The sequence below is a fragment of the Barbus barbus genome (assembly GCF_936440315.1).
Source record: "Barbus barbus genome assembly, chromosome: 17".
In the NCBI taxonomy this organism is placed as follows: domain Eukaryota; kingdom Metazoa; phylum Chordata; class Actinopteri; order Cypriniformes; family Cyprinidae; genus Barbus; species Barbus barbus.
In genome coordinates, this window is record NC_136745.1 from 14,993,536 (window position 1) to 15,009,374 (window position 15,839).

Genomic DNA, 15,839 nt, shown 5'->3' on the forward strand with positions numbered 1-15,839 from the left:
TCAGCGTTAAGGTGGCGACTCCTCAACAGAAGGGAATTAACACAGCTAGGTGAAAACGCACTGGTATGGTATTCATAATGGGATGGACACACATCCACACACATATGTGTGCATGTGTTTAAAGAGGTCTGCAATGCCATGCATTTTTTAAATAGATGATTGCATGCATATGGCGCGAGCAAGAGAGACTGAACAGTAAAAAAAAGCCTTCCTAAAGGTCCATGTGCTGTGTTAACTGTCATTGGCTTCTGCTACCATCTCTATAGGGCTCAATAAGGCATGTGATCATACGCACGGCTAATTCAATCTGTCTGCTTCATGTGCACTCACGTCAGATTCATTGGCAAAGCACTCTGCGTGATCTGAAGTGAAGAGGGAATGTATACCTCATGATTTCTATAAACAGTTCAGTTGGTTAGTATAGCGATGTATATCTTCTAGGAGTTAAAGCAGCATCATATTTATAATAATACATTATTAGTGTCACTATAGCATATCACTATCAAGCAGAGTAGCGAAAACAAAGATTCATAAGCAAGTCTGGGAAAGTGGTTAAGTCGATTTATACTCACAGAGACAACCAAAGAATGAATAAAACATAGCTATATAGACAAATAAGAGACCATTTCTCCACCTCCCCGACAGTAGTGGTAGAACTCACAAAAATAAATGCATTACGTGTAATTATCAAGTACGCCATTCTGATTGGCTACCCTGTGCAACAGAGAGCCAATCAGAGGTAAGAGTCCAACTGTCCATCCGCTCGAATGACTGACAGACAGAATGCTGTGTAAAAAGCTGAACCCACACAAGTGTATAGTGAAATGCACTGCTGTAAGTCTTTTAGTTCATGGCTCCTGTTTAAAGACCCAGTGGTTTATTTGTGTGTTTCTCTATAAGAAAGTCATCCACAGGTTAATGAAAACACCCCCCACTTGACATTATTCGCCAACACGGAGAGTCTGGTGAACGTTTTAATAAGGGCAAACGAAAATAGCATTCGATCAAGAGACAGCTGCGAGATCACAGATAGCTTGATCTCAATGTGACATCTCACGATAGTCTCCATAAGAGCTTTTTTCAGATAAAGAACCACAAAAAAAGACGAAGAAAAAAAAAAGACATAGATGGACAGTCCATTTTGTAAAGTCAGCTAACATACAACAACCGTAGGGTGAAAAGGGAGGAATTCCCCAGCTCAATGGTGTGTAAACAGTGCTGATTTACAATTAGCTCTCTGCCATAGTTAGGTCACTGTCACCTGTCACCCTCTGCAAAGGGTCACCAGTTGGCTTTGACCGCTCTGATGTCGCTCACCAGGTTCTGTGCCAGACATATCCCAAAAATCTGAAATATATTTAAAAAAGAAGGCATCACAGAGGAGAAAAAATACAATATACATACATACGCACACATATATATAAAAAAATGTTTTATATATATATATATATATGCCTTTGCAATCTCAATCACTTTCTGACAAATAATGACACAATATTTCATTTTTATCATTAATTTTTTTTTTACATTTCTTATCATTTTATCATTTCTAAGCATACACTGTAGTATATGTGTTGTACAGAATAAGAAATAAAATCAGCATAAATTAAGTGCATTATTTAATTTAACAAAACAAGGTGACTTTCATTATTATATACTGTTTGTCATTACAGTAATAATAATATTGAGAAGAAATGTACTGGTATGAAAATACCACAATGCAAATTTACATTTAATATTTTATCTTTTTATTTTGGGGTAAATAATGAGCTGGAAATGTTAAGATTCACCTAGCCATCCATTACGCAGGAACTTAAAAGCTGAATTTTAAGGTTTAAACAGAAGGTGGCAGCATAACATTCATTCATGTGGGACCATTTTACGACTCGGGCCTCATTCAAGCAAATCTGTTCAGTCTTTACTACATCTTTATATGATGTTTGCATGCTTTGAACCATTTTCATTAGCATTATCCTTACCTGTAATAATGCAATCCCCACAAAAATCCCAGCAACAACGATCAGATTGTCCTGAAGCCACTTTTCAAACTGCCCCACGCAGCCCTTCGTATAAATGTACTTCTGCTGATCCAACTCCTATTAAAAAGATTCAAAATAGAACAGCACTTAATGAAAAACATCAGATGTAAATAAAAAACTAAATCTTCATTCAAGTGCACCATGTAGCATATCAGTGCTCGCTCCTCCGAGTTGACCTTCAATCTTTACACAAGTCCAGGATAAACAATTAGGCCTTCACCTGGGTGGACCTGCGCATTAACCTATTTGAGAACAAATATCCTCTCTGGAAAACTGGAAGAACTCACTCCCACGCCAAGTAGACAAAATGTCACACAGCTCACCACATATAACCTAACACAGGGAAGATCCAGTTTGTATTACACAGCCATACAGGAATGTCTTAACTACTGTCTATCGAATTCTACTTTGGAAGGAAGGGAGATGAAAAGGTGTAATTTGGAGCTGTCAGTGACATTTGAAGGTGAAGAAAGAGAAAGCCACACAATTCAGCTTTTGTGAACCATACAAACATGTTCTTCCAAAGAATCTTTTGTCCCCCTGGGGAAAATGACACAAAAGACTTTAGAAACGTATCGCCAAACCAGTAGGAAGTCAGAGAAAGCCAATGAAAAGCTGCTTGAACTTATTCACCACATATCTTTGTTATCTTCTTCTCTTTTTCTTGTTCTCTTCAAAGCCTTGCTCCAGATGTTGAACAAAGAAATCCAGAATAGTTAAAAGTATGATTCTTTGAGCAAACATTTGTTTATTGTATTTTCAATGCTCATTCAAGACAACAAATCAATAAAAAAAACACTATAAAACCAGAGTAAATCTCTCCAAAGGTGGATTGTGAGAGAAAGAGTATCCATGAATACAGAATAAGTACTCTGTACCATGGAGAGACCATGGTGAACCGTGGGTGCAGTGTCACTCCACCCATACTGAGAGGCACTGGGCTGGCATAAGCCGCTGACTTCCCAATTACAGAGCTCCACAATTTCCCGTGGCTAAAACTAGAAGCTAATTATCACTTTTAAAGGCTTAAACTGTTATTAAAGAGGCGAACAAGAGGAACTCAAATGCTCTCAGAATCTCTTACACGCTTAACCCTTCTGTGCTCCTTTCACAGGGTGGTCAGACACAACACAATTTATACACTATAAAGTTTTTCATAATTTTGAACGTACTATGGATCTGCACAACCGTAACATTTCTAACTTGTAATAACACTCTCACCCCTTGAAGCCGCACATCATAGCCACACTGTGTATTCAGGACATCCTCCTAGAGAGAGAACAAAAAACATGCTCAATTTATTTCAAAACATTTCTATACACTGTATACAAAACGTATTTTTCAAAGTTAATAAAACAAAGATTATTGGGGTAAATCTTACAAGGAAATAAAAAAATGTAGTCTTCAAAATGTTAGTCTACTTTGTAACTTGTAACTTGACATTTTCAAGCAATTTCTCAGTGAAATTTGTTTTAAAAGAATTCCCAAACCAATTTTTTCTTTTAGAACAGTAATTTTTTTTTTACAACAGAATAAAACATAATCTGAAGTACAGAATATTAACTTTCTGGTAAAATGTACTTAGGATACAATTAAAATTCATTAGGATTGTATAGAGAACAGAATAGAATGTTAGTATAAAATAATATTTCAATAGAATAGGATAGAAAAATATCAAAATTTTAAATAAAGCATTTTTTTAAATAGAATAGAATGTTAGGGGCAGAATATATTTTTTACAGAACAATACAGAACAATGTAATACAATGGGATCCATCTATCTATCATTCTCTCTCTCTCAATATATATAGAAAAAACAAGGGAAAAAATTGTTGGCTCATGACACAAGTTACCCTAGCAATAGTATCCCTAGTTACACACAAAAAAAATGCACATCTCACATGAGTTGTACATCCTGTTATTCCCATAAAACAGACATTTTTGAATGAGCTCTATGAACAAAAAAGCTCAAAGCATGCAGCACAGATTGTGAGGAATGACACTGTTAACATTGAGAAACAGGAGCAGGGAAGTGCAAGTGGTAAACAGATGAAATGATTGTTTCTGGCACTCACAGCAGGGTCTTTAACGCAACAGGAGAAGGGAACGCCACACCTTTCCCGGCTGGGGTTGGAGTCGGTGCAATTGAAATAGATGTTCAGGTTCCAGTCATTCGGTCCATGAGCACCACAACACGACCACTGATGTGATATATGACATCAGAGGTGACATTACTATCATTATCATCATCATCTTTACATCATCACATAGCTGTAATTTACAGTGATGTTTTTCATACAAGGAAAGCTTGATGATTCTGCGGATGTCTCATATTTTCAATTGCACAATTGTATATCAATCCCATTCAAAATACAACCACAGCACAGCAGGAAAACAAGAGGGGACGAGAAGTGCTGACTCACATATTCTTGAGCAAAGTCAATGAGGTTCTGGAGGTCAATGTCATCCCGATATGCTTTAACATTGTTGTTGATGAAGAAGTTCAGCTGGTCTTTGATCCAATCTTTAAAGACAAAGGCTAAAATGCCAGCTGTGAGCTCTAGGAAAAAGATGAGGCCCAAAAACACTGAAAACTAGAAGAGAAAACAAACAGATAGTGGAGTCAGAATCTTTAAGGGAAATAATTCATCAATAAAAATCATTCTAACGGGAGGCATTTCAGTTCTTTCTGGGTGTGTTCTTATGTAATATTGGCCAATTCATTTCATTTACACAATTGTATCTGGGAACAAATAAACCTTGAAATGAGTGAAGAGAGGAAAACAGGTTGAAGAAAAATGGAAGGTAGGGCTCGTAGGGATGCAAGGGTGGAACTCACAAATTTGAGCAGGAATGTGTTCTCCCGGAGCGCACCGATGCATCCGGCAAATCCGAGGATGAACATCACCCCTCCTACGACAATGAAGAGCCAGACAGGGTCGAAGCCGCCCAGATCTGTGATGGAGGAAATGTTTGACAGCACTCCCTGTGGGCCAGACACGTCAGACAGAATTATTGTAAATTCACATCCTGACCTTAAAATCCTCCACCACCTGCTAGGCCGCCACAACTAACGGTGCTTGGGCAACTGTTTGCAGTGATTCATGCCTTCCACATTTGGATTTTCACATCAGGGTGGAATCTCAGTTCAACCTCAGAACCAACAGCAGGGTTCTGACCATGCTGACAGCGAATATAAACAAGGTTTCCTTTTTTTGTGTGTGTTCTTGCCTGGTTTGTTATGATGGTGTTAGAAAAGAAGGCTCGGAAATCTGCCTGAACATAAAATAAACAGAATTTTCTCCAATCAAATTCAACAGCCTTAGTTTGATCCTTAATGCTTTATTTCTGTGATTAACCTTTTGCAAATTAAAACTGAACCACTTTATTAATTATTTACATCATGTTACCGAGATATTCCTTAATCGGCTGACATTAATACAAAGTGCCATATGGCCTACACGTGTCTTTTGGCAGAACAATCAACGACTGAAATGGAGCAATTTCCAGGTTATTAATCAGCCAATTGACTTCATTCATTAAGTCGCCTCACATTAGTGTGAAGAAATTACATTCACCTTCCATGCATGAATACGTAACAGCAAAGGTGACCTTTTCTGAGAGGGATGACAAATCAGAGAGAGAATAGTCACAATAAATACAAAGCCTTATTGAGCTGAGCTGTGCTGTACTGTTACAAAATAACAGACATTAAACTGCCATGGAAATAAATAAAAGATGCAACCCATATGCTCTCAAATGTCATGGTTTACGGGTATTAAAAGGGAGACTACAGACATCAAAAGAGAAAAAAGCAACATGGGGGATTCACAGAAGAGCTTTCTGCAAAAAGAGCACCTCAGAACATTTCACAAAATAAAACATTAAGTCCAACAGGAGAAGATGCTAAATATTCATTTGGGTGCTTTAACTGACACTGAATGAGACAGCAGGATATCTATAGGTAGTTTGTGCTGTTAAAGTGCGCCGTTGTCTGCTGTTTACATCTATGATTATGTTGCTGAGGCAACCGCATGGATAATAATATTAGGAATCTAAGGCATGTAACCGATCCTTGTGTTACTCTTTATTTGTGTTTCCAACTTGCCTTTTCTGCCCAGGCCCAAAGTCCAATACCCAGGAATGCAGCTCCCAGCAACTGCAACACACAAGCAAACAACAGAATTTATCACATTTACAGCACTTATACAATTCATTCCTGCTCCATAATGGCAGGAGGTTACTGGTATGTGCAGACAGCAATGCTCGCTTTATCTGAGGGCAACCCATCTGAAAAGAAAAGAAAAAAATAGTCTTGGCAGAGATTCAATCAAAGATCTGGAAAGCAGAGATTTCCCTGCATCCACTGCCATATTTGGCATTTCTCCCTGAGAGGGAGCCAAGACTTGTTTTTACCTGAGAAATCACTTGGATACTACTGCTTACAGGTACAATTCTGTTACTGTTTTGGCATGTGTATCGAACACAATCCAAGTCAAATCAAACTCTAAATTGGCTATCACACTTTAAAGAGATATTCAAAAAATAAAAATAAAAGAGCACCAAAAAAACCTGGCATTGTTACAAACCTGTATGCCTTTCATTCATGATAAAAAATTTTTTTAAAATAAACAAAAAAACAAGGGACCAAAGTCATTAGGAGTGTGAGATGTATTGTCTTATGCATCATTATTTACTGATGTGCGAGCTGGCATCATCAATTCACACAAAAATAAATAAATAAATAAAAATAAATTTTGCAAACAAATACTGTCGTTATGAGTGTAATAACACACTCATAACGACAGTAATTTACGGAAATTCTAAGCGGCCATGCATTATTATAATTTTTCTGTCTTGTTTTCTCGTGATCACGACTTAATTTTCTTGTGATCTCGACATAACGAAAGTTGTTTTGTCGTTATCACGACTTAATTTTCTCGTGATCTCGACATAACGAAAGTTGTTTTGTCGTTATCACGACTTAATTTTCTTGTGATCTCGACATAACGAAAATTGTTGATCTCAACGTAAAAACCGTTTTCTCACGGCGTAATTGTAGCTATCGTGAGAAAATCAGGGTCGCTATATTGTCTTCGACGATAAAGTTGCAGACCCGACAGCCTCCTTGTCAAGTGTCGAACACTTATGTGTAAGTCGTCAATAACTGACAGACACACAGAGCTATTTCAGTTTGAGTGAGTCTCTGAAAAGGGAAAGCGAATACGATCATCCATGATGCTGCGATGATGCTGCTTCTATAGCATTTTATCATGCCGAATACACAGAGAAAATTAAGTCGTGATAACGACAAAACAACTTTCGTTATGTCGAGATCACAAGAAAATTAAGTCGTGATCACGAGAATTATAATAATGCATGGCCGCTTAGAACTTCCGTAGTAATTAGTTTAAATTGTGAGTGAATCAGTCATTTTGAAAGAATTGTTAAATATCATCCCTCAAAGGAAAAAGTTAATTTCTGTCTCTACTGTGAACAAAACACCGCAAAGAATATGAAAAGTTGAAAATAGGCCTAAATCACTCAAGATACCAGAACACTTTTTATCATTGCTGACAAAATGTTTAGAAAAAATATAATTTTTGGTCAATATTGCATACCACTAATTGTCATTCACTAAAAACTTCAACTCGGGATTGATTTTTTTTAGTCCCACTCCTGACTGCTCTCACTAAAAAGAAGTTAAATATGTCTTCCCGCTCCCTTCCACAACTTTTCAACTTTGCCGTAAAGTCCTGCAGGAATGCAGACCTCTACCTAAATCATACAGTAACTCATATATCATGTGTTTGCATACATTGCCAAAACACATCCCACCAGATTTCACGTCAATGTCATTGATCACTCCAGTCAAACCTACCATGGTCTCTGAGGATTTTTGAATATACACAACTGAGATTTGAAACCAAATTCTCAGTGAATAACAAAAGTTTCACAAAGCTTCAGAAAACTTGGAATATGATTCACATTTCATTTTGTCCACTTTCAGAAAAAAAGTAATACGCCACTCTTATTGGGCAGAAACAGAAGAGAGGGTACAGGAAATTACTAGAGAGATAGTGTGAGAGAGAGAAAGCGATAGAGAGAGTGGAATGGGATGAGAATTTAAACCAGAGCAGCACATTATGCACATGCACCAACTAGAATCCAATTTTCCTTGGACTAAACCATGTAATAAAAGATGTTTCTCAGTGAGTCTGATTTACTGACTGACCTTCTCGTTCTAATGTGTTATCAAAACTACAGATTCCCTGTCAAACTCCAGCTGGGCTCTCAGCGGTGCGTTTGACTGCAGGTTAGAGCAACACCAGCGTGAGGGGAAACGTGACAGCGGGATGCTGAGAGTCAGAGGTCGGGTATCAGCAGCCGCAAATCCCATAATCCCATTTCCCTGTGGTCTCGGCTAATCCAATGGATGGCTGGGACAGAGCTGAGGGCCAGTCATCCACACTTTCTCTGTCAATACGTACCACTGACTCCCAATCATCCCCATCATGAAGACATCAGCCTATCTCCTCCACTCCTCTCGGCCCTGATCCAGAGAGGGCCAGTGATGTGTTGCCCACGTGGACATCGGGATTAGACACGTTCAAGCATCACAGAGCACTTAAACAGCTTATTTAGTTATTCTGGCCAAACAGAGGATGGCTGCTCTCACACAGTGGATGATTAGATTTATAGTATCTCTGTATTATCACAAACGGCAGCCAAATAAACTCTAGGCTTAAACTCTCAGCACTGTGACAGTGAACAGAACCACTTTTTCCACCAGCTGTTACATCCATAAGAACAGCTTTTGCTTTTCTTCTCCTTGAGACATCTTCTGACATTTTTTATCTTTATTTGATTAAAGAACGGCTGCATTGTCATGGAAACATATACTTCTAGAAAGTCTGACTCAGTATATAGTACACTGAAAAAAAAAAAGAAAAAAAAAAGGTGAGCCAACTTAAAATTTTAAGGCAACCAGCTTCAGCAGATTTTTGAGTTTTCTCAACTTGTTGTTTTAATTTATACAACAAAAAGTTGAGAATCTCCTACAAAAATAAAATCTGCTGAAGCTGGTTGCCTTAAAATTTTAAGCTGGCTCACCTTTTCTTTTCTTTTTTACAGTGTAGTATTTCTGGATTTATTGCTAAGGCAAGCATTAATATGAATTTTTATTATATTAATGTACATGCACAATACCCAGTGTTGTTATTGTTGCTCTCAAAAACTAAAACTATTAAAAACTGTTTCTGGTAATTGCTGAAGTAAAATAAAAAATAAAATATATATTTATTTTATATTAATATAATATTTATTTCTGAGCAGCTGAGTCCTTAGCCATCTTCAAGAACCGGCTAAAAACACATCTCTTCCACCTTAATTTGACCCTCGAACTCTAGCACTCTATTCTAATTCAATTCTTTAAATAAAAAAAAAAAAAAAAACTACCACTAGCTTTTCTAATCTTTTTATCTATTTGCTTTTTTATTTATTTTACAATTGACAAAAGCAAAAAGGCATCTAACACTAGCTTGCACTATTCTTTTTCTATTCTCTCGGTTTTCTTTTTATTATATAATTGAAAAAAAACTTGCTACATGTACTGCGTTAAGCTAACTGAGACTTCTTATAGTATAGCACTTGCATATCATTGCTCTTTTGTTGATTTTGATTGCTTCTATTTTCCTCATTTGTAAGTCGCTTTGGATAAAAGTGTCTGCTAAATAAATAATGTAAATGTAATTTATTTTTATAAATTAGATTAAAAATAATGGAAAAAATAAAGAAATACATAAAGAAAATAAACGAGTTTAAGTTGAAGTACTAGAATTACTAAAACTGAAAGACAAATTAAAATTGAAATAGAAATATAAAATATAAAAAACCTAATAAAAATTACAAAAGCATATTGTGATGTAAATTATTCATTTTTTAAACAATTAATTAGTTCAATTTCTATCATTTTATCATGAATATGTGTACTATATTTTTTTTAACTATATCTGACTTTTTTTTGAATATTTGATTTGATATGATTTTCAACTGATGGGTGATTAAAAAAAACTCACAATCATGTTGTTCCAAACCTGTAAAACTTTCTTGCATCTGTGAAACAGTGAAGAAGATATTCTGATAACTGTTTTTGCCTATTTTATCAAAGTCAATCGGGACCAAATCAAGTTTCATTGTATAGGCCATGAACACAGTCAGATGAAGTCACTCAACATACAGGTTTGAAACCACACGAGGGTGAACAAATAATGGCATAATTTAATTTCTGGGTGCACTATGCCTTTAAGTAAGCACCTAGAATCCACATAGAAACGCATAAAAAAAATACTCAAAAAAAAACTTAGCAACTGCATAGCAACATGCTGGCAATCACCCACAGCAACATTTTTTTGCAATGGTAAACACCATTCAGATTTTCTAAAGAAAACTGCAGAAATCTAGTGTTGTCCTCATACGCTGTTTTAGGTTTAACACTTATAACGGGAGCCTGTTTTCGGTTCAAAATTTTTAGAAAATATCTTCCTCTGGCCTAGATTATGGAAATATTGAGTTCATCGTTTCCAAAAGGATGCGAACTTGATTTCTAGACCTTATCAAGGGGACGAATCTCACTTGACGTGAGCTTTAGTCTATTTCAAAACAACAAAAACTATAAAACGATGAACAATAGCAGTTTGTTATTACCACATCATTTCTGAATGTCAGCAGTGGCTCAATATCAGCACGTTAGAGTCATTTTTAAGAATTGATGGAACAGCGAGAGTGACTCTGGCTTGATTCATTTGTGTTTTAGTGAGAATGAGTCAATGTGTGAGTAGGGCCTGCTGGGAAATGGCATGGAAATAAACTCCCTCGCAGAGCAACAGAGGAAGAAGGGGGAACGGACATGTGGTTCCCATCTGCCATATGAACCTGGAGGATATGAAAAGGAAAAACATACAAAAACACATGAGCTCCACACGAGCTCGAGCAAGGACACAAACGCACGCAATAAACACAAATGTGCATTGCTTTGTACACAATACACAAGCCACGCACATTAAGTGTGCAAACAAACACAGCAGTCAATGCTTTTGTCGTATCAGGGGCAGAGTGTGTGACAATAGCCGCCTGGCCCCATCAGCTCCATAGCAATAGGCTGAATGGGGTTTGCTGGGACACACACTCGGGCCCCTCGGACACTGTGGGAACAGCACGTCCCCTCTCACGCACGCCATTTGTTCACCCCTAAACGTCTTCATTTGAAAACAAGACAAGGGGGCTGCGAGGCTCCCAAATGCAAAGGAGGAGAATTTGGAGAGGAGGAATTAAAGGCTACTGGGGTGGAAAGGGGGAGGTCTGACGGTGGGAACGTTAAGATGTCCCTTCAAAAGCCTCCCGGGTAGATATCAGACTGCGATTAGAGCGAGGCGTCTGTAATTACAGGCCATCTACTCGGCCCGGTCTGAGGCTGGCAAAGTGAGTGCTCTGTAGGGATCAGGTAGGTTTCTGGCTGATCAGACTGTCTCCACTTTAAACCAATCAGACAGGCATTAGACAGTACGGACGCACAGGGGTCAAACAATCTGCAAAGACAAAAAGAGTGAGAGGCAATAAAAGGCTTTCAGAGATGATGAGGGGACAATAAGATGACAAGTACAAGTATGGAGATCAGACGCTTAATTATTGATGCTATACTGCTCATGATTAGGGTGAGGGATTTGAACATAACCATAACACATACGTAATTTATACTGAATGTTTGAAGCTATGGACATGAATGATACCTCTAATCTTTACACTCTTAAAAATAAAGGTGGTTCACGATGCCATAGAAGAACCTTTTTGTCTAATGGTGCTTTTCTACTGCGTGGTACGACTCGGCACGGTTCAAAACGGCACAGCTCAGTTCGGTTCGGTTTGTGTTTACACTGCAGTTTAGTACCGCTTTAGAGTGGGCGGGATTATTCACATGTCGCTATAGTTGCGCGCCTCTACTGCCGTGACTCCTGAAAAACTTTTGAATGCCGCATCGCTCCATCACGCTCTCGCTGTATCCGCACCTCGGCTATCAACGAGAGGACAGCCTGTATTTCCTCAACAGACAATGAAACAGCCATTGTTTGGTTGTTAAAAGACAGGTGCGCTCATTCAAAACAGTTGCGTTTGACTTCGACCCTTCGCTGGCTGTGCTGATTTATCTAGCGAGTCTCTGTTGGGTCTTGTGCAGCAAATACAATGACGCAGGCAGTGACAATTTTCTCCAGCCAATCAGTGATCAGCAGAGTTTACACGTCTCGTTTCGGTAACGGTACGGTTCGCTTGGAACCTTGGCCGAGGTGGTACTAAAAAAAAGTACCAGGTACTGTACCCAGTGGAAATCCCCCCAAAAGTGAGCCGTACTGAACCGTACCGTGCCGTGCCATGCAGTGGAAAAGCGCTTTTTATGGTTCCATAAAGAACCTTTAACATCTGAGGAACCTTTATTTCACAAAAGGTTCATTGTGGCAAAAGAAGGTTCTTCAGATTATAAAAAGGTAAGAAAGAGATGGTTCTTTAAAGAACATTTGACTGAATGGTTCTTCTATGGCATCGTTTGAAGAACCTTTTGAAGCACCTTTATTTTTAAGAGTGTACTCTGGAGAAGTCTACTATTACTTTTTTAAGTTGTATGATGTACAATTTTCTCCTGGCAGAGAATAAAATGGGCAAAAACTGCTTTACATCAAATGAGGGAATTCAGCCATATCTGCACGGGGCAGTAAGCAACAACTTAGCAACCACCAAGAACACCTTAGCAACCACATACCAAAAATATATAGAGACAAAAAACATTCACCTTCAAAGTGGGGACGTTTGCATGGGTCCAGTCACAATTTACTAAGAAAATGTAAAAATCTAGTTTAAAGATACTTTTTACTCTCAAAATGAGTCAATATATTTATTTCAATTTTTGTTCTTATAGGTATAGCTGAAAAATGAAAACAAGTTTAATTCAAACCTGCTGTGTTATTTAAGTGTTATTTATACTTTTATAGTATTTATTGATATTTTTACTTTTAAATTTTCTGTAATGCAGTTTTGTTGTAAAGTTTAAGTTTTAGTCATTTTAGTACTTCAACTTATTGCAAATTTTAAGTTTAAGTTTATCATCTAATATTTATATCATCTAATATTTATATTTTATTTAATTTCAGCCATATTTCAACAAATGAAAACTATTTTTAATGGTGTTCGTTATTGTTTTAGTTAACAATAACATTGCAACATCATTTTAACCATTTTTGTCCATTCAATGAAAGTCAAAACAACACTGACACCATCGTATGTACAACAGCAGCTTCTTAAAATATCTTTTCTGAAAATATCTTCTGTGGTGTTCCACAGAAGAAAGGAATTCATGTATGAAAGTGAGCATAAAAAAACAACAGAACTTTAATTTTCAAGTGAATGTAAAGCATCAAATTTGACTTTGAGATAATTGCTCCTGAAAAGATCAAGTGAAGTGTTTAATTTAGCAACAAGAGGGTTGATTTCAGCTTCCAGGAGTATAGACTGCCATTCTGGCCATGATTTGGTGAAAACACAGGCGTCTAGGTTCCAACAAAACACAACAGGCTCTCTATAACATGGGGACAATGGCAGTAGGAGGGCTAGCTGTTACAGGGAACAGCAGATAATTATGCGAGGTTAACATTTCAGACGGGACGGCATTAAAGCATGAGGGGGCACCGATACCGCACCCACCAGAGGGATCTTCACTAACCCATTCAATACTAACCAATGAAGGCTGGTATTTATGACATCAAGAAGCTTAACAGAATCATGCTCTAGTCTCCAGGCGATGTGTTCACCCCAGAAGTGACTCATGGAAGCTTCCCGCTCCAAGAGTTTCCTTTTATCTCACAATTTATTAAAATTATAGTGGGATTGAGCAACATGATTGGTTCTTCATGATGATGTAATGGAGAAATGTCCATATTTAAGGATTAAGAGAGAGATACTTCACCCAAATATAAGATGTTTTCATCATTTACTCATTCTCAAGTTGTTCTGAACCCATATAATGTTATTCTGTTGTCACAATTGAACTGGATATTTTCCATACAATAAGCCTACCTTAAAAAGGACCATAAAAAGCACAACAGTCACCCAAATGGCTCATTTGCTACTATATTTCAAGTTTCCATAAGCCATTGAATAGCTAGATAGCGCACAAGATATAGTCTACTTTAATAATGCCTTTAATGAGTTTTGGTATATTGACAGCCTTTGATCACTATGAGCTGTTAATACATGGAAAACACCTATGTGAAGATTCATCAAAAAAATTATTTATTAATTTAATACATGAATTTATTAATATAAAAACTGAATGGTGTGAGGTAATCTATGTTAAACCTGTGAATTGACCCAAGCTCCCCAACTAATGAGACCTGTATAATCCTATTTACCCTCACCTCTCAATGGGATGTATTCCTCAGATCTGGAAAGGTACCGAAAAGCCAAGATTTCAAGAGATCCATTCCCATGGGAAACAGGTGAATTTTTTTTATTCATTTATATTTACCTGGATGCGTATTTGACAATATATCCAACATCATATACATCAGACAGATCATTTACCATTCAAATAAATAAATAAATATACAGCACTGGTAAGATATATTTCATATAATGTAGCATGCTGTGAAATGAATAAGGCAAATGTCTATCCTGCTGAACTTGTTTTGCAATCACGATTTGTTTAGATGATGGAAACACACAATGAAAAGATTATGGAGGCAATTCATTCGAGTTTGAGAAACATAATAAAAAGCAAACGAACTGCAGATCCACAAAACTTACCCAAAATATGATGTTGAATCCGAACAAGAAGTATTTAACACAGCAGCTGACCTCTTCTCCTTTAAAATGATGCTGTTTTCTGCTCATTTTGTCCAGGCCAGCTAACGCTGTTGTGTTGATTCAACGATCAGCTGCGAAAAACTAAACGGATCGGCAAAAATACGACTCGAAACGATTCATGCATCTATAGTTCAGCCGAAGAGGCTGCGAACCAGCAATACATCACAAACCACAACAATGCACCATCAACAAACGCTGAACCTATTCATCATTTTTTTACATATAAACAACGGATGAGGAGTTAAATGGGTGGGGAAATTATTGTTCCGGGTCCCCCCTGATAAACCCCGAACGCTCTGGGCTGGTGTCATGAGATGACTTTGATATTTTAACCTTGTTGTGAATGTCCCGAGGAAAACAATCCACAGCAGTCTAGTCTAATAATCCAGTGAGAACAGAGAAGCGCGACACTGCAATCAGAGCTCACTGTCAACTGAACAAGCTGTCATAATAAAAGTCCCGTCGCCGCAGTATCCATTCATAGATTATTTATTTATTTATTTATTTATAGATGATAGTCTTTCTGAAATATACAGTGTCTTTCACAAGTATATTTTATATATATATATATATATATATATATATATATATATATATATATATATATATATATATATGTTTTTTTTTTTGGGGGATCTGTTTAGGTGGTCTTGATTAAACCGTGTTTTTCCAAACACCAACTCCTAATGAATTAAATATAATTACTATTCAGTTTAGTATACCAAGCCACCCCCACCCCAAGCTTTTACCACCCTTCAACAAGAGACTGCATTTTGCATGTTTCATATCTTCTATGTAAATTCATTCAAATTCATTTTTCTTACTTTGTCCTTTTCCTTTTGATTTACTCTTGATTTCTGCATTTACTTCATCGTCTTTAGAGTTCGTTAC

General features: G+C 37.2%; 1 protein-coding gene across 1 annotated transcript; it reads right to left on the bottom strand.

Moving 5' to 3' along the window:
- Positions 1-540: 540 nt before the first annotated feature.
- Positions 541-15,352, bottom strand: LOC306882998 (tetraspanin-17). The gene is made up of 8 exons (XM_079438041.1): positions 14,889-15,352; positions 6,148-6,198; positions 4,879-5,025; positions 4,463-4,633; positions 4,115-4,240; positions 3,261-3,308; positions 1,980-2,096; positions 541-1,347 (listed from the first exon to the last, which is right to left on the bottom strand). Exons 1-8 carry the CDS (start codon positions 14,973-14,975, stop codon positions 1,282-1,284), a joined length of 813 nt encoding a protein of 270 aa, XP_079294167.1. The 5' UTR covers positions 14,976-15,352; the 3' UTR covers positions 541-1,281.
- Positions 15,353-15,839: the final 487 nt, after the last annotated feature.

Bases quoted from the DNA above. Each gene is read 5' to 3' on its own strand.
- LOC306882998 (XM_079438041.1), bottom strand. From the start codon at position 14,975: ATGAGCAGAAAACAGCATCATTTTAAAGGAGAAGAGGTCAGCTGCTGT. The intron at 4,634-4,878 runs GTGAGTTCCACC...TTTCTCTTCTAG, and splicing joins ACACATTCCTGCTCAAATTT to TTTTCAGTGTTTTTGGGCCT. The intron at 3,309-4,114 runs GTGAGTGCCAGA...TTCTCTCTCTAG, and splicing joins GTTGCGTTAAAGACCCTGCT to GAGGATGTCCTGAATACACA.